The sequence below is a fragment of the Mauremys mutica genome, chromosome 19 (genome assembly GCF_020497125.1).
Source record: "Mauremys mutica isolate MM-2020 ecotype Southern chromosome 19, ASM2049712v1, whole genome shotgun sequence".
NCBI classification, from domain to species: Eukaryota; Metazoa; Chordata; order Testudines; family Geoemydidae; genus Mauremys; species Mauremys mutica.
This window is the reverse complement of record NC_059090.1, coordinates 18,582,741-18,602,245: the sequence shown is the minus strand read 5'-3', so window position 1 is coordinate 18,602,245 and position 19,505 is coordinate 18,582,741. Positions and strand designations below refer to the sequence as shown.

At 42.5% G+C, this 19,505-nt stretch overlaps 1 protein-coding gene and 2 long non-coding RNA genes across 3 annotated transcripts in view; 2 read left to right on the top strand and 1 right to left on the bottom strand.

The window, feature by feature from the left end:
* LOC123352940 overlaps nt 1-19,505 on the top strand; it is a 79,437-nt gene that overhangs the window by 28,452 nt on the left and 31,480 nt on the right. The window lies entirely within an intron of this gene.
* Nucleotides 3,270-17,982, bottom strand: LOC123352939. The gene is made up of 4 exons (XR_006574328.1): nt 17,694-17,982; nt 12,907-13,154; nt 8,778-8,914; nt 3,270-3,472 (listed from the first exon to the last, which is right to left on the bottom strand). It is a non-coding gene; the product is annotated as an uncharacterized LOC123352939 (long non-coding RNA).
* CCDC182 (coiled-coil domain containing 182) lies at nt 16,847-18,656 on the top strand. The gene has a single exon (XM_044993541.1). The coding sequence runs from the start codon at nt 17,046-17,048 to the stop codon at nt 17,505-17,507; it is 462 nt and encodes a 153-aa protein (XP_044849476.1). The 5' UTR covers nt 16,847-17,045; the 3' UTR covers nt 17,508-18,656.

Genomic DNA, 19,505 nt, shown 5'->3' with positions numbered 1-19,505 from the left:
GACAAAGTCCTTGCCCGAATGAGCTTATAGGTTAAGCCAGTCCTTGGAAAGTGGATGCTACTAATCTACCCCTTGTTTTTCTGCTAGCTCCCATCATGTTGGAGGCAATCACAACTCTGCACTGCCACCAGATTGTCTTGTCCATTCCAATGATCTTTAACTCCTCTTTTCACTGAACGATCACAAAGACTTTCTCGTCATCCAGTTGCATTGCAGGTCTTTTCCCATTTTATTGCTTTGCAGTCCCTGGATTCCGTTCAGTCACATCTCATCATCCCTTTTCTCAAGCCATTTGTACACCCTGCTTTTTCTGATGCTATCAATTTAGTGGTAGCTTCACTTCCAAGCTACCATCTGTCACATGATAACCAGAAGTTATTTGAGAATTGGGTTGAGCCTTTAGAATCCTTGGTGAATGCAAATGATAATCTTCATGTGCACCGTGTGAAGTGAGCTTTCCAAATGTATGACTGGTCGGCCTTTTTAGGAGTTGAAGGTCACATCTTAGGAAATTGGAAAGACAATTTCCCCTTGATTTGCAATAAGGTGTTAGGTTTGACCTGGCACCTTGATGTGCACACAACTGTGTTACATGAAAAATAAAAAAAAATATAGAGGGCATAGGTAAGGTTGTTATGGGACTGTCTGTTAATAATGTTCATGTGTAGATGCTTGTGAGAAATGTATGAACTACGAGAGTATTTGATTCTTTACCTCCATTATCTTAGTATTTTCTTTTTTTTTTTTAGTAATAAAAATGGTAAGGTAGGGGTTTTTTGCATATAACATTCTTGGTGTCTATTTTTTGGTTATATTTATGGTATTTATTATAACAAGCTTATCTTTAAGTTAGCAGTTCTTCTTTTGCCTGGGGTTGTAAATTAGAAATGGGCCAACTTTGGTGTGAGGGGAAAAAGTGGGATTGGAATTCCAGATCTTAATGTTGACACTTAGGCTCATGTCTAATGTGTATGTTTCTATTCTATGCACTCTCCAGATTTTAAAAATCCAGAGCCATTTGCTGCTTTGCTTCTGCACTTACATTCATTGAAACCGTGCCGCATTAACCCATTGGCTAATGGATCAAATGAGGGAGAAAAAATGCAGGTGCATGATTTTTGTCAGCAAAAGTTCACATTTGTACACACAGACTGCTATTTCAAGGCAAGCAAATAGGAGCATATTTGAGTGAAATGGGTGAGTTCATTCTGTTGTGTCCTGCTTTGGAAATTTGGCCCTAACAGTTCTGCAGCATTATAGCAAAGAATCTCTCAATAAAGAAAGCCATCAAATCCCTTCCAGCAGCCCCCTTATTTGTAGTTAGGGGCAAGCTGGGGTATAAATCTACCTCTCACTAGCCTGATGCACAGCAAGTGTCCATATGGACCCTACTGCTGCGCAATAAAAGTTCCCTTGTGCGCTTTAATCTACTCCTGTTTCAAAGCAGAGTAGATGAAAGTGCATTACAGAACTTTTAGTGCATAGTAGCAGGGCCCCCGTGGACACTCACTGCGCAGCAGGCTCCAGATTGCCGTGAACTAAGTGTTTATATAAAAAAGCCCTCAGTCTGCTACTCAAACTCCTACTAAGCCTTCACACCAACTGTGTCTAGATGCTTTCCTTCCATAAGTGCTAGAACTAGGCATTCTGGGGGTGCTGCTGCACCCCGTCTTGGTTTCCATCATATACAGGGTTTACAGTTTGGTTCAATGGCTCTCAGCACCCCCACTATACAAATTGTTCCAGCACCCCTGGTTCCTTCTGACATTCCTTGTCTTTAGTGGGTGCCTCATATATCTGTTCCTGTCCCCTGTACACTCTTTAATATCTTCCACCATCTTATCATATGTCTTTACTACAGAGTGAACTTGGGGTCTTACCTGGGTGTTGCCCCTAATTCCCTTTACATCCACACACAAAACCCTCTCACCCAAGTTAATTGGTGCTTTCAAACTGGGCTAGCTAGGGTGCTGCTTTCACTTGGACTGGTAACTCACTGACTTTGCAGTGAGGATGCAGCCTTAGCCATTCGATTGCTGAAGGTCCTCAACTGACTTCCCACATTTTCCCTCTTGTGTCCAGAAGGCTAGACAACTTCTCCCACAATTCACTGGGAAAGAATCAGAGAGTGGCTCAGTTTATTGCAGCACAAAGAATCATGGAATGTGCCCCCAGAGGTCCTAGGGACGCACGCATGTGAGTGCAGTGTCAGTGAGGACACACTAACTTGAGTATGACTTCGCTGCGTGGCTGCCTACACCTGGGTTAGGCTAATTTGGGCACTGATCACCCAAGTTAACTCTGGAGTGAAGACATACCCTGTGTGTCCATTAACACAATGGAGATAAATCTGAGAAATAAATAAGGGGAATTTTAGATGTTTGGGAGAATTAAGAGCTGGGATTTTGGATCAAACCTTGTGCTACTTAAAACAATTCATGCTTTGAGCCTGAGGTAACCTGGATTTACACTAGGAATAATTTAGTGCTGGATTAAAAAAAAATAGAGAGGCTATAGATCAGCCAGAAAGAAAAAAATGTAAGACTATAAACACAAATGCTGACTTAATATGAAACCTAGCTCTTGCTAGTGTTTCAGGTCACAATTCAGCAGATTTAAGCATATGATTAAGTGTAAGATGATGCTTAAGTCCCTCTCTGTTTAACAAAGCACTTAAATACATGCTTAAGTGCTTTGCTGAATTGGACTCTCACTGGGGGCATCTGTTTTTCTTTGTGCAGGAGAATTAAACTCAGAATAGGTATAATCTATTAATAAGGCTGCCAGTATCCTAGCCAGTGCATGAGCTCATCATTTTTCTATATATGAGCAATTAAACTGCACCAGGAGGCCAGTGTCTTTATATCATCACCTAATGACAGTGCAAAAATATTCAGGGGAAGGAAGAAAAAAATCCACATCCATATTTATTTGGCAAAGATATCACCTTCTATTCGAAGCCCCAACTTGTAACATTTCTGGCCAATTTCCAATTCCAATCTGTTTTTCAAGACTGGAAAACAGCTGTAGTGTCCTTTATATTATACTTCTGGAATGAAATGCCATTTTAAAGCTATAAATGAACTCACAACTGTATTAAGAAAAAACGGTCTCCTTTCTTTGTAGCAGTAAGAGATACCTTTGATCCCGCTGTTAGGTTCCTCTTTAAAAATTATTATTTCCAGCATCACACACTCGCCTGTCAGATTACATTTTTTATTGTACTAAAACAAAAAGCCATCTGGAGCTCCCTGCATTCTGCTGTCGGTATTGGTGAGTGGCAGCATGTCCTTTCTCCAAGCCCTGGTGCTTCCATCGCTCCCAAGGTCTTTTTATTTCTCTCCCCGGTCCCTGGTGTTCATCCCCTCATCCTCTAAGTCACTTTAATTCTTGATTGTGTTTCTTTGGTCTCGGTGCCTTTACCTTAGGCTTCCAATCCCTCGGCCGCACGCTTCCCAGGGTAGCAGCGTAACTAGAAAGTGAAGAACAATATGGGCTGTCAGCTTTTATTAAGCATTTGGGAAAATCCATTGCTATTTCAGGTGACTGTATATGTTCAGTCAAACACCTCATTTACCAACTTCTTCATTTTATTTCATAATCCCTAAGGTCCCTCTTTAGGCTTTCAATACTTTTCTCAGACCCCAGATTTTAACTGAAGCTATTTATCATTTTCTCCCCTTTTCCCCCTTCTCCAAATAGTAGCTAAACAAAACACATGTAATGGAGAATGGTTGGATTGTCAGGTTTCATAAAATACCGTAGGAATCTGTCGCTGCTTTAACGTGTCTACATCAGCTCTGCTCGGCCTTCCATAACTGAGCTAACAAGGTATCTCAAGGATATTCTGGTTAAGTGTTTGTAACATAAACAACTAGCTAAGAGGAAGATGGCTGGGGGGGGATAAAGCACACAGCTTTCTCTTAAGGACTTGAGTTTGAAATTCTGCATGTGGCATAAGAAGAGTTTGGTAGTCGCCGCGTGGTCTAGTGCTTAGAGCACAAAAATGGGAACTGGGATTCCAAGCTTCTTGTCTAGGCTCTGCCCCTCCCCCACTATGTGACTTTGGGCAAGTCATCCAGCTTACCTGTGCCTCAGTTTCCTAGTCTGTAAAATGGGGATACAATGCAGCCTCAGTTATCTGAACCTCATTTTCCCAAAACTCTGTTAAACTAAACAGGATCAGCCCTTCAATGTGTATTAATTACATTGAATGGACTGTTGATTATCCAAAATTATTTCATGGTATTCAGAAAATGGATACTGTACTGTCACAGTGTTTGCCTATTTCCTCAGAGTGCAAGAAGTGAGAGGTGTTTGAAGATCTTTCCAGGGAAGATACTGTACTAGTGCAGAGTATTCCTAGTATTCTATCAATAATCTGCAGCAATTCATATCATTGATAAACTCCCCACCACAAAAAGAGCTAGCTCAGGAATGGCCATCTCTTGTAGTGAAATGCTTGTGGCAGAGGAGTAGTGACAGGTGAATAGAGTAGGCTCATTTCATAGTCTGAGTCACCTTTATGAGTCCACTTTTAGCAGCTCTGAATTCTTGGGGTGAAAAGGCTTTAGTGATATTGACTCCAGACTCCCAGAGCCACAGAAAGCAAGGAAAGGACAGTATAGCAGAGACGGGTTCCCCGCAATGAGTGGTGGTCTGATTGTGGCCCCACAAGGCTTATATGTAATGTGTATAATGTGCAGTATATATACCCACTGCCCAAAGTTGCCACTGCCTCTGCCTCAGACAGATATGACATGATGCTTTGTATACTACCTAAGCTTACAGTTTTCTAACATCACCAGAAATATCAGTCAGGTATCTACTGCTCTGGAGAAGGTCCAGGTCACCTCCACGAGCATCAAGAATATAGATTTAGTGGGTGGCAGCTTTTTTACATGTCAAGGAACGTACCCGAACAGTGAAGAGATTAGACAAGTGAGCCTAGTAGTTAATAAATTTGTTAGTCTCTAAGGTGTCACAAGGACTCCTCATTGTTTTTCCTAGTAGTTGAGCACTTTCCTTTTGTTGAATGTGCCTTTTGCTGTGGTGTGCTATGCAGTCAGCATCTGGACACTACCATGACTGATGCTATCTAAATAACTAAGAGAGAAATAGGATTTGATTGTCTTCAGTTCTGTCCCTGAATATCACCTCAGGGTCATGTGTAGCAATAGTTCACCTGTTACCTCAGACTGGCTAGTATGACTGCTTCACCCTGAATAGGTGCAGGCAGCCGGGTTCCGTGCTCGCGAAGGGCAGGAGCCCTCCTCTGGCGAGCGTGGGCCTCTTAGGAGACCAGCTGACATCAACACAGAGAAATGCTGGTGCTGCAACAATCTGGACTTTGTCTCAGGCCTCTGGGGAACACAGAGTTCATGTTCCAGTGATGCTCCTGTCTGAAGTTTTTCAAGCACAATTACTTCCCACTGCACTTTCTACTGCAGGCTACTTTCCGCTCCTCCAAACAGACCCTGTCTTGAAAATGGGCTTCTCTACCCTTCCCCTCCTGAAATTAGAAGTGTTTGAAATCTTGATCGGAATGTTGTGCCTTGAGTCCATCTCTGATAGTAATATAACTCTCCTTCCCCCCACCCCCCGGGTGTGTGTATCATTATCCTCACTATTAGGATATGAAACAGAGGCAAAGAGAGGAAATTCAACCCCAATTCATGTTGCCATGTGAGTAGCCTAAAAAAATTCCTGCCAAGAGATGTGGGTGCTTATTTACCCCTTTATCTTTGCAACTCTTCAGTCCAGGTGAATATTTCTTTACCATTTGTACTGCGAGAAGCAGGTGAGCGAGAGAAAAAGGAAAGGAAAAATATCAATATCTTCTATCTCCTAAAACCCAGTAACTAGACTTTGACACTTCTCTGCCACTTCATCATCACAAAGCCCCAGCTCTCTGAAGATTAATTGATGTAGGCCACTCAACCTGGTTTCAAATCCCTCTCAGTCACCATTTAAAACCCTCTGATTTATTTTTTTTGATAAAGTCACCAAGGCTTTTTATGGATTCTCAAATGATTGTCCGGCTTGACAAATTGGATTCTTAAAGCTGATTCTTTAGAGAAAAGGATGTGGTTTGACAAGACAAGAAACAACTCATCTTTGAGACAGGAGGATAAATAAATAAATAAAAAATCCTATTCTTCCACTCCAGTGTTACTCAATGGGTGTCCGGCTTGTCACTGATAATCTTATCTTTCTATGATAGGTAAGGAACAGGACAATGGAGCCCTAACCAGGCTGTAGGCCTGATAGGCCTCTGATTAATAGGACTGTCCAATAAGCGCACAGCTTTTGGGAAGATGATTAATGACATTTGATATGAACTTTGACCCCTCCCCCCCGGCAGACAACACACTGAGAAGCAAGGTGCAAATAGATGGCACAATCTGCCAACTGTGATTGATTGATTCCCACCTCCCTTTTGTGTGTCTGTTGGAAATAGCAGGGTCTCAGCAGCTCAGTCATCACCTCTGACTTGGACTGCAGCTCTTAAAGCCACATTGTTCCAGAGCGACTCAGTTCCCGATGGAATTTTTGTTACCAGACCCCAAACTCCACCCCCCACCAGCCTCCCCGTACAACCAAATCATCCTGGCTTTGAGACCTGCTACATCAAATGCAAATGAAAGGCTGGACTGGGTGCTTGTGGTTAGCCAGAGGATGCCAAAAACTAATTTCTGTTAAACAGGGAGGGACCTAATGCACCAAAGTTTCAAAGCTCCTAAATTGAACGTGCATGATTTGCATGCACATCTGTTTGTGAAGGCAAATGAGGTACTTATATGCATGGTTGCCCATTTTTTGTAGTCAGTGTCCCTATGGCTGCACCAGTGTAAAGGGTGCATGTGACGATTCAGTCAGAAAGTCACATCCTGGAGAGCAATGGCCCTGCTCCAAGGAGCCTGTAATGTAAGGATTCCGTCTTGCAAAATGATCAATGGCTTCAGCTGGAGTTGGGGCTGCTCAGCACCTCACAGACTGGGTTTTATATTAGGGATAATATAGATGAAGGGATGGTTGAGAAGGTGGGGGAAGATGCATGATGAAACTCACATGAATTGCTTTGCTTGGCACACATCCTGTTAGTTGTGGAGTTTTCTGTTAGATGAATTGTATGTTAGGAGTACAAGGTCAGGCACAAGAGCGGGAACAGATGATAGAAAAGAGGACATTAGCGGTGAGCATAATGCTGAAAGAAGTATGTTTTAAGGAGGGTGTTGTAGGAGGAAAGCCTCAGCTTGCTCAGTGCTGGCGCAGGAGGTAGGCTGAACTATGAAGCTGAAAAGGGCTGGTGAGACATGCAGGGAAAAAGGAAGTGAAGGGGAAAACAAAGAAAATGAGCTACATTCTCAAAAGTTACTAGCAATTTGGGGAGCCCCACTCGAGACACCTTCGAGGGGCTTAATTTTCAGAATGTTTTGAGCCCCTGCTCTCTAAAAATCAGACCCTTTCAAATGTCTCAAGTTGGGCACCCAGAAGTGGAGGTACCCCAACTCACTAGTCACTTTAGAAAATGTAGCCCAATGCGTATAACGTGTACGTGTAGAGGATCCTGGAAGTTAGAGCTAGGCGAGAGCTCTTACATCGTGTCCGCCCTCCTGATATTTTGGATAGTGGCCCCTGGCAGAGGATGTCTAACATATGAAGTGGCCGAGCCCTCTAAACTGTGCCCTCAAAATGTGTGTGCATAAAACAGCTCATTGGGAAGAGAAGCCCCCCTTAGGGGTGGGGTGAAGCTTAGTGATTTAATATTTATGAAGTGCTTTGGGTAAGTGCAAAATCTGATAATCAGTCTGAAAGTGGAGCTGAGTCTCTCTGCCCTTGCAGAGCACGAGGGATGATGTGAACACCATCTTGCTTTAAAAGCCCAGAGTGCAGTCAGCTCTGTCCCTCGATTACTTCCTACAAAGATGGAGGACACAGTGACAGGAGGAGAACTTCCAATCAAAGCTTTGTCTTGGGCTGGTGGGGGACAGGCGGGTTTTGCTTCTCTTCTTGAAGATAAAGTTCAGAGAAACCTGAAACCACCATCCAGGACAGGCATTGACCAGTAGTTCACCTCTGGTTCTGCAAAGTAATCGTGTGAAGGTGGTCTCACTCCTGCAAGACCACTCCGTGCTTTAGCAGGTGTTCTGGGTAGAATCATGCCCATGACATTTTTATTGAGGCTACAAGAAGGCAGGAAGGTAGGTGTCAAGAAAAAGGACCTTGGCACATCAGTGCCTCAACATTAATTCTAACACAGGCTTAAAGCAGTCAGTCATCCTGGGCAGGGCAAGATATTATCTGCTTTCATTTAAATAATGTCTTAATTGTAGGTTGTATCTTTTCATTTTGTAATTGACTATCTTTACTTTGAGTAATTCACACTTAGCAGCATCTCTGAGTAACAGAAGTGTATCACAGCAGTCCTCACCTGTATGTACTTTGTGTTGTATGATACTTTACTTATTTATTATTATTATTTTATTTTATTTTATTTTATTATGATGACCAATTTGTCCCTGTGGCAGAAGGACCTCATTTACCTCTTCTGCAATAAAGAAAACTCTCCATGTTGTTTTCAAAACCATTAAGGCTTTGAAAAGTCCTCTGATTTTTTGTTGTGTACCAGAAAGCCTACAGGGCTTCAGAAGAAAATGCTGACACAGGTCGGCTAATGCAGAAGGAGCACAGACCCCCCTGCTGTGTCTTACTGAATTGCAAATGGAGCTTCAGACTAAGGCATGACTCATTTGCTTGTTAGAAAACATACGCACAGCACTGGGGATCTGGAAGCAGATTTCAGTGCCACTGATCTCTGGCTGTGGTCAGATTTTTGTTGTTGTCTTCCTGTCAGCCAAGCATTGTTTCTTGGAGGCAGATATCCACTGACATAAAATGCAAACACGACTTCCTGGAGAAAGGCAAAAATAGATAGTGTGTTGGCTAAATTCAGTTGGGGACCTTGTTTACTAATGACTTCGGCCTTTCATCATCATCATCATCATCATCATCACTCAGTTCAGAGACAGTGCATGAGCTTTCAGGGACAGCAATGCAGCTAACAATGAGAACTACTGTATATTTATATGGTACCACTCATCCCAGAGGATCCCCAAGTGCTAAGCACACAGGATTTCTCTTCTCCACTACTGAAATGTAGCCACCTGGGGGGTGAGAGTAGCACCCAACTGGTGCTGAGCAGTCAGGGACATGGGAAATGCTGGCTGGGACATGAAAAGTGCCCTGGAATTTTTAATATCCACACGAAGCAGGTGTAACCCACTGGTGATTGTATGTTCTGGGTTCCCCTTTGTGCCGATGAACAGAGGATATCAGTTGTTACAGCCCACAGGTCCAGGTCTTTAGTTCAAGATCTAGTGGCTGATGGTTTTAGCTCTGGAGGTCCCGGTTCAATTTCTGGCATATCAGCCAAGATGGCCATCGTCACACAGGGAGGACCTAAGTTTTTAAGGTGACAATCTAAAGACCCACACATAGTAAACTGCAGAGAGCATGAATGTATTTGCTTCAGAAGGAGGAAGGATCGAGTCGATCGTGCTGAGATATGATGCAGGTCTAGGAAAGCTGGGTATTTCAAACCATTAAATCATCCCCTTCTGAACGTAAAGGTACAAACCATATACAAACCCCTTGGCTCTTCAGAGAAAAGCCACATAAAGGCCCAGAAATCTTCTCTTTTCCCCTAAGAATTTAAGGACTCTAATCTAAGAATCCTGTGCTGCTAACTCAGAAAAACTTCTGTTGATTTCTGATTTTTTTTTTCTTGTGGCTTTTTGTGGCATTGCTGAATGAGAGGGAGGAACACCTCTTACAGATTACTGCCATCAGCAGCTGCATATGGTCACTTCATATTTATTTATGGCCCTCTAATACCATCCACAGATGCTCTTTGTGGTCACTGGAGCTGCACAGTCATAGTGGAAATGGAGAGAATCTCCTGATTTTACATGGCTGGCTAAGGTTTCATCTCAGATATGTTTAATTGCTGGACACACACTTCAGCCCACTGGGAGATTTAATTAGAAGTATGGGGAATTTATTTATAGAATGATGGAAACAGATGGTCTGTCTTTGAGCCAGACAGGTAGATTCAACGGTTGTGGGTCCAGTCCTGTTCAGGGCTGACTTAGGATAATAGTTAAAATCTTGTCCATGGTGATATTGACTAGGAGTGATGCTCATTTCTCACAAAGTCAACTGGCTCTCAACATCCTTTCGGTGTTCCTTGACCCCCACGAATGCTCCAGAATAAGGTATTTTCTTTCTGATCTCCATATAACCAGAGGGTTCTTTAATCTGATACCTTGTAATAAAGCCTTTGTGGATGTCCCTGCTCTTTGGAAGCGCATTGAGCTTACCATATGGCTGGGGAATACGGAGGTTACATTTGTGATGTGATGCTAATTAATTGGTAACTTTATCTGCCCTGTCTGTATTTTTTCAAAAACAAGAAAATGCTTGTTAAAGTGCCATTGTAAACAGAAAAGCGTTTCTGTAAAAACAGCATTATGGAGTTCCCTGTTTATTCTCTCTCATGGTCTTCCACATCAAATTTACTCAGTTTGCAAATCAAAAGATGCAAAAAGGTTCCTAGCTTCCATTACTGCATTGTTGATGCACTAGACAGCATAGATGCCAGTTCATTTTCCTCTATCTGCATTTGCTCTGCAACTCTAATGGGGTAAGTGCTTGTTTTGTTAGTAAATTAAGTGTTGTGACTTGAGGACATGCAGGGTGCAGATATGGGAAATAAGGAGGTGCCATTTTCACAGTCATTTTCCCAATTACAGCTGCAGCTTTAATTATAATACACTGCACTTCTGTAGCACCTTCCATCTTACGATCTTAAGGTGCTTTAAAAACTATGGAATACTGAATGAGAATGAGTCTTCATAGTAGGTAAGGAAGTGTTGTTATCCCCATTTTACGGATGAGGAAGTTGGGGCACAAAGGAGGACTATGCCAAGGAATACAGCAAATCTGGGAATAGAGCCCAAACCTCATGACACCCCACCCTGTACTTTGGTCACAAGAACGTCTTTCCCCTCTCTTCTGTGTTAAGTAGACAGACAGCTTTGGAGTCTGGGGACTGAATCATCATTATTGACTATCAAAGTAATCTTACTCTTCTGTGCTGTGTAAGGATCTCCCTGTTATCAATAACCCTTTCTAATAACGGATCATGTGTATTAACGCTTCTACTTGGACAGAAATTCCCAGTGGTTCATTACTCATCACATGAGCAGGGCTGGTTCCAGGCACCAGCACAGGAAGCAGGTGCTTGGGACGGCCAAGGGGAAGGGGCGGCATGTCTGGTTCTTTGGTGGCAATTCAGCGGTGGGTCCCTCGGTCCCTCTTGGAGGGAAGGACCTGCTGCTGAAGTGCTGCCGAAGAAGAAAGTAGCGCCGTGGAGCTGCCGCTGACTGCGATCTCGGCTTTTTCCCCCGCCGCTTGGGGCGGCAAAAACCCTGGAGCTGGCCCTAGACATGAGTACGCTTCATCTTATGTTTCCCAGGTGAGCTGAGTGGAAATAGCTGGAGCTGTAAAGTACCGATTTCGGGAAGCAGTAATCCAGTGGCCTGCAAGTTAAGTAACTTGGGAAGGATGTGCTTTTTATTTTTTTTAAGTCCACATAATTCATGTTGACATCCCAACAGGCAGACATTGTCTTCCACTGTGCTACAAAAAAGTTTAGCTTTATGTTACTCAGAATAATATTACGGCAGCTCCAGGCTAGTAAGGGCCCACAAAATTGTTCTGCTCAGACCTTTGTCTGCAGGTAGTTCAATGACTCCTTCCTGTACTACCTGGTGTAAAGCAGAGAAAATTAAATTTACAGAACACTCCTTGGCCCAGCCTCTGCCCTATTCCACTGGTGTAAATCCAGAGTAATTCTTTTGACTTTAGTGAAATTATGCTGGATTTACACTGGCTTAATTTAGAATAGAATGCGGCACACTGTTGGCAAATATTATATGGTCCCACAAAGACGTCCTATGTATTTTAATTAAAATGCTAGCAGGGGTGTGTTTGTGGTTGATGGATTACATTAATCTGAGTTTTAAAAGTTGTAATACTGTGGAATGTGGAGCCTGAATGACCCCTTACCATTTTCCCAAAGAATATTTAATCATTAGCCTCTAGAGGAGCGTCAGAGCTCTAGAACAAGGGAAAAGAGAGGGAAGGGGGCAGGCCAGAGGGAGAGTGTGTGTGTGTAGAGGGGGTGGGGGAAACACATGTTTGAGATCTGAAAGGAAACTAGGCCAGAAAAATGCAGCAGATTGTTTCTAAAAGGAGGATACAAGAGGCTTTGATATGGATATGTTCGCTGCCTTGCAAAGACACAGCACTGGAGAAGCTCTTTATCAGTGTCAAATTATGACAAATGACATTGGGGGAAAGTCACGGGGCTGCGGAACATTGTCGCAGCTGCAACACCTTGGAAATTATACAGGTATTTTTACTGTTCCGTGCCTTGGGGTTCCATTTCAGCCTTAATTAATCACAGAGAAAAGGGATTGTCTTCTTCTCTATTCTTTTTAAGTTATTTTTGTAGCACAGCACATAGCGGCTAGGATGGGTGGGGGCATTACACATGGACACATTTGGGGAAGATAATGCCCCATCCTTAACAAGCATAAAAATGCATTATTGCCGTGGTGACAAGAGTAATTACAAAAGGTGTCATCTGCCCTCATGCCAAGAGGAGTGCAATGCAAAAGCAAACTGGGAGGGGGGCAGGGGGACAGTAAGCAACAGCAATCAAACAAGGGCAATAAAAGCCGGGGACATTTCCTGCACTGTTTTGCTGGAGGGTATAAATGGTACAAACCAGTGTACTGATTAAAAAAAAAAAATCAAGCCAGAGTTTCTTAACATTACCTCCAGTTTCTTTTTTAAGAGTTCCCTTGAAGCCTTGTCTATATAAATGTTGAATTATATGGTTCTTTGACTCTTTACCAGAAACTGCTCTGAATTACATTTTTTATATAATCTGTTTCATTTCCACCATTCTGCCGTATCTCACAGAGGAATATCTGTAACTGTCAACTGGCACATTCTTCTGTTGCTAGACTGCTGTGCAGTGTCTTCTAATAAAGCTGCCCTCTGTTCCACTACAGAGCAGTAATCTGTAATGAAAATTTCATGTGAGTGGTTAGGAAATGGGGTTTGAATCTGGGTATTATGCATGAGTTTCATATTATTCTAGGCATATATACAGTATTTGGGGGGTTAAAAAATAAAAGGGATTGTTTCCCACCAACTGTATTTTTATTGGAACTCCATCATAGAAACTTAGGGCTGGAAGTACCTCTAATAGAGGCATGTGAAGTATGTGTAGCCAAGCCCTCAACCCATATGAAACTTTCCTAGTTTGATTCTCAACTCAAAATTCAGAAATATGCTTTTCAGAAAGGTTCAATGAACTCTCCAGCGACCTTAGTAGAGATGGTTGTGTCAAAATTACCTCCCCTTTGGTACTTTTGCTTCCCATATACATTAGATCCTATAACTAACATTCCGCCTCTCCATCACATATCAGATCATGTTATATATATGTGATCCTGTTCTGTGAATTCTTCTTGACCCAACCAGCGTATCTTATAATGTTCAAAGTGCTTGGATCTCCATGGATACTTGGGGAACTGAGGATGTTGGTAATCCTGAGTATGAATTTGATTCTCCTCTGACTTACATGATGTTAATAAGGGATAACTTTACTGAAGCCAATGTTTATCTTTCAACCAAGGTTCTCAAAGTACTTTAGAAAAGCCTGAAATCACCTGTTGGAGGTAGTTATTCCTATTTTACAGATGTATAAACTGAGGCACATTGGAATGAAATGACTTGTCCAATGTCACATGAGTCAGTGGCAGAGATGGAAGTAGAACCAGACATTCTGACACCCCTTCATTTTCACTAACCTCTAGACTGACTTCCCTATGTCTCTCTCTTCTGTATAGAAATATCCATATCAGCATCCACGCCTGCTCCTCTAGGCAGGGAGTAATGAAGCAGGGGGTGATCTTACAAGGAAGTCAAATATAAATGATGATACATTTTAACGTTCATTTTTGATTCCTTGAAAATCCCATGGGAGAGTGTGGAGTTGTGTTGGAGTGGATAATCTAGTATTTCCCCATTCACACAGAAGATGTGCTGGAGTTGTTGTGTATTGGTTTTGTAACAACAACACTTTGCATCCTTTATAGGCATTTTTATGGCATTTAGAAAAGCCATAATATCTGAACCCCTCCTAACGCTATTGAAATTATTCTTACACCCTGTGAAGTGGGAAATAGTATCCCTATTTTAGGAGGGGAAACTGAGGCAGAGAGATTCAATTACTTGCCCAAGATCACACAGGAAATCTGTGGCGGACATGCAAAGAGAACCTACATCTCCAGACTCTCAATTATTAGCTTAATAACAAGACCATTCTTCTTCCATTCTCTTCCATTGTAGCCCTTCCATTCAAGGGACTCTAAGCACTTTACATTCATTCATAAATTCCACACAACATCCCTGTGAACAGGGTGTGTATTATAAATATGGTCTCCTTTTTATTAATGATTATTTATATCCCCCAAAGAGAATGAAGACTGTGCACTTTCTTCACTTACCAGCAGGTGCCTCTGTAGTCAGTGGGAATGAATAGACAGACCACGGGAATGTCATGGTTGTTGTTATTACTTTTTACATTTGTAAGGATTTGGGGGGCCGGCAGGAACTATTGAACCCCAAACATACCATGCAGAAGTACTGTTCTTTTCTTTGCCCTGAACACACATTGAATGCTTGTACAGTTCACATGCTTTCCAGGGTGTTTCTATGAACACTAAAGGATAGAAATTATTTTGTTTTGTTGTTGTTTTGGGGTTTGAAAGCAACCTGGTCCTTCATCAGACCATGGTAAACCCTGGAGCCCATGTATGATACTGCAGCTTTAATTACTTAGCCATGTGCTGTCATCATTCTCATGGAAACTGACAGTGTGTGGGGTTATAGCCTCTTAAAGTTCTTTGACCAAAGCAGTGAGTGCAGGGACAAATGAGGTTACTTGAACATTCTTGAGATTTTATCTGGAAGAAAGGCATCTTGGGCCTTCCCCTTTCCTCCCCTAACTATATTTAGCTCTTCCTACTTAAGATTCTTTCAATACCTTCCTTTTCCCCCTCTTGATCAAAACAAGGACCTTGCCCAAGATATTTCGAGGACGAGTGAAAGTGTATTTTTAAAGTTTGATTGCACAGTTGTGTTTTCCAGGGCATGAGTTCTACCTTCATGTTCCCCTTAGAGTGTTGAAGGATCAATCAAAATGAAATTAAACAGACAGAGCTACAGCATACTCGCTCTTCCCAATGGAGAGAACAAAAGTCCACCTTTGATCTATGGAGAAAAAAAGTGCTCTCTCGGCACTGATGTCACCAGAGAACTATATTTAGGATCTTAATAAACCAAATCCAAAAACCCACATGGTTTACAAATAGTTACAGCTGGCTCAGTGCCAAATGAACCTGCACAAATCCTGTCGTATGAAACTAATCATTAAAAATAATATTAGTTACTCTTTGTGGAGGACTTTGAAGATGTAGAGTGCTATATATGGGCCTAATCCTAATCTTTTCAGAGATTTCAGTGGGCTTTCGATCAGGCCCTGTAAGAGCTCTGTGTCATTAATACCATTATTGTATTTCAAGGTGCTGATGTAATCAGAATTTTCTTCTAGGTCCCGGTCCATACAAGAGGAGCTTTGCTCCCATATGGAGTCTTGTTGACAACAATAGGAGGTCAAGGAGGAATAAGGTTGACCCTTAGGGTGGCTCAGGATGAGTCCTAATGTGGGGGGAAGGACAGATTACCTGACAACTGCCCGACGTGTTTGGTTTTGGCCACTCTTAGAGATAGGATAATGAGTAGATAGGTCTCAGGTCTAATCCAGTCTGTTGTTCCCATGGCCTGTGCAGATCCCTTTGCAGAACTGGGGTCTTCATTTAGTTGCTGTTGGCACTGGGTTTTAAAGACGCGAATGGCTAGGCATTGTTATTATGTTCTCTTCCATGATGCGTATGTTCTCAGAGGGTTATACAGGTGAAAGCCCTATTTTATGAACTCTGATTTGAGGAAATGCCATTTCATTCCCAAATGTCTTTGTGTCCCCTTCACCTGAGATTAGGTTACTGTACCGTCTCTTGAGCTTACAACAAAGCTTGGTGTCACCCAAGTCTTATGCAAAATCGAAGCTCTAATGTATTTCAGAATCATGTGGTAACAAGAGGGCTAAATTTAATGGGATCGCTGTGGGATTAGACTTTTCAAGCAGAAGCAAAATTCAGCATTATTATTATTCCTGCCACCAATGAGACCGAGGAATAGCTTAGTGTGATACACTGGGGTATAACTAGGCCTAATGGGATGAAACTAAGAAAAGAACATTTAGACCCAGTATCAGGAAATTTTTGGCAGTGAGATGTATTAGGCTGTGAAACAGTCCTTAGGGAAGCAGTGGAAATTCTGTTGCTTGGGTGTTTTAAAACTAAACTGGACAAAATACTAGAAAAGGTGCTATAGAGAACAATCCTGCACTAGTGGGGAGGTAGCCTGCAGGATCTAATAGGTATGTTCTGCCTATAACTTCTGTGATTCTCTGATAATGTATATCTAGCATCATAGGGGAATATGGTGCTTTAAAGAAACAAGGCAGGATTCTGATTTGAGCACAGTCAAGAATAACTCCACTAATTTAGATTTAAACCAATGTACGTGTCTGACACCAGACTCTGGCTCCCAGTTTAACAGTGTTTCGCTCAACAGGCCTGCAGTATGTAAATGAGCTAATGCCACCAGTGTTACAATTGGCTGAGTTACTCCTGAGGTCACAATCCCATGCCTTGGTCCACCTGTCCTTCACCATTGCCCTGAGAGGAGGACTTCTGGGAATGTGATGGAGGACATGTCCGCTTGAGGGACTCACTCCTGGTACCACTGACTCACAACTGCTTTTCACCCTGCTACTTCAGATGGCAAACCAGATCCAATCATTCTTTGAGACAAGCACAATGGCACTGTGTAAAGAAGAGACTATTCCGATGACCCTGGACATGCTGATGAGTAAAAAAGTGGAGACAAATAATCCTCAAGCCAGATGCCTCCTCTCAACGCTGGCATCGGCCATGTGCAGCCAACATGCATCAGACGTGGAAAAACTGCAGCAAGAACTGAAAAACATGCAGAGGGACATGAAGGATTTCAAGCAAGAGGTGACAAGGGTGATCTGTAAAATAGAGGGCACCCTGAGCTACATGATGGAGGTGGTAACAAGACTTGAAACCAGAAGCAACCATGTGGAGCAGCGGCTGAGGGAAGAAGAAGACAGAGGCATAGTACGGAACAAAGTACTCACATTCTTACTGCCGAGGGAGAAAGAACTGCGGGAGAAATGTGCTGATCTAGAGAGGAGGCTTTGGAGGAAAAATGTCTAGGTATATAAATCCTCAACGACAACGGGGAAAAATAATAGTGTCGTACCTGAGAACTGCTCTGGACTCACAAGCAGGACTGATCTTTGAATACTGAGTGTAAGAGCTGAGCAGTTATGCCAAAACCCTCGCTATTTGGAAACCAAGCTATAAAAAGAGGGTCTTTATACCATTCATGATTTTACATACCACTTCTTCGTTTGCCGTCTAAACTAAATTGTCCTGATCTTTTCACTCTCTCCTCAGACAGAAGACTGTCCATTCCTTTATTTTGTTGCCCTTCCTTGCTCCCTTTCCCATTTCTGCCACTGCTGCTAATGAGAGTTGGGGGCATTTGGAACCTGAAAGGATCAGGCCTTATACATTTAGTGTTCTGCTGACATCACAAAACAGGAGTGATCTGTGTCCTCAGAGCCACCCCTTTGGAGGTGATGTGTGTTTAGAGCCACGTGGGGCCTAATCTAAAACCTACTGACCTCAACACACATACTCCCAGTGACTCCACTGAGCTCTGGAGCGTGCCTGTTACTCCCAGTTACCTGTGCCTCGTCTCTGTAATGCAGCAACTGATGCTGCATTATTGAGTTCAGTGACACACGCGTGTAGAGGAGGAGAGAATTTAACCCTATAGAACAAGGGGGGCTTTGGTGCTAGTACAGGAAGTTACCTCTCTTCCCTAGCTCTGATTTCCCTTCCATCCTCCTATACCTTAGTCCTTCTTGTTGTCTCAGACACCATTGTCTGGCCCCAGTCTCTTCCTCTGAGTCTCCCATAATAGCATAGAAAACATACAAAAATAACTCCAGTGTTGCTCATTTTCCCCAACAATTCCAGAATAAATAGAAAAAGAAATTTTAAAAAGGCAGCAGCAGCAATGGAACAGATCACAGATGGAGATTTTTGTTTGGTAACACTGTTTCTCTCAAGTTTTTTTCCCCCTTTGACTCTGTGCAGGCTCCATTCTTTTCCAAGCTCTCCCCCCGGTCAGTGTGAATGGTGCTGCTGCTGATCTTATGGATATTGATCCCGTCTCACAAAAATGTGTTGCAGCAAAGGGAATTCACCCTGGTGACCTTCAGCTCGCTCTCTGCTAGGAATCAGTGACGCACAAACGAATGGCAGAGGCCATATGGACTGTGGGGGAAAGGGAAAATATTTGCTGGTCTCATTTTATGGGATAAACCTTTTGGACAAATCTAGTTAGATCCAAGTATCCTATAAAATAAAAAAACTTATTTCCAGAATTTATCATCATGTCTCCAGTACCCTTTCATGTAAAGAAAGGCTCTGAGTTCATATTTTCTTCTTATTGATGGAGGGGAAAGGGAGTCTTGTAGTTGAAGAACAGATTTGGGAGTCTGAGGATCTGGATTCTGGTTCTGGTACTGCATGACCTTGGATAAGTTACTTAGCTGCTCTGTGCCTCAGTTTGCCCATATGTAAAACACATCCCTTCATAGGGGTGTTGTGAGACTCAGTTAAGCCTCACAATCCCCAAATGGAAGGCTCTATAGCCAGGAAATTTTATGGTACTGTAAAATAAAATGTCTGGTACGCCTATAGCCATATGTATGTTAGCTGCAACATCCAGGTCTGGATCCAAACACTTCCAAAGTTTGTGGGGGAGTTAATCAAGAGTTTTGACTTAGGCCCAATTTTCCTGTAGTTTTAATAGTTACAGGTGAATCAGACTTGAAGCTGTCTGAACTGTCTGCCTCAAACTTTGTGGGTTTAGATAAAATGGAAACCCTTCCTTTCCAGATCACAGCCGACTCTGGAGATTGATTAACAAACCCCAAACAACCCTGTTTTTGCCCTCTCTCTTCATCAGATTCTTTTCCTTGCTCGTATAAAACAACCTATATTAATTATGTCTCCTTTCATTGTGGAGAATTTCAAACAACATTGCAAACTGTGGCTCCAATCCTATAAGTGAATTCATGTGGACAGATCCCTGTACCTGTACAGAGTCCCACTGAAGTTAGTGGGGACCTCTGCACA

What these genes read in the sequence shown, in the direction of transcription:
- CCDC182 (XM_044993541.1), top strand. Translation starts at nt 17,046, where the DNA reads ATGGCAAACCAGATCCAATCATTCTTTGAGACAAGCACAATGGCACTG.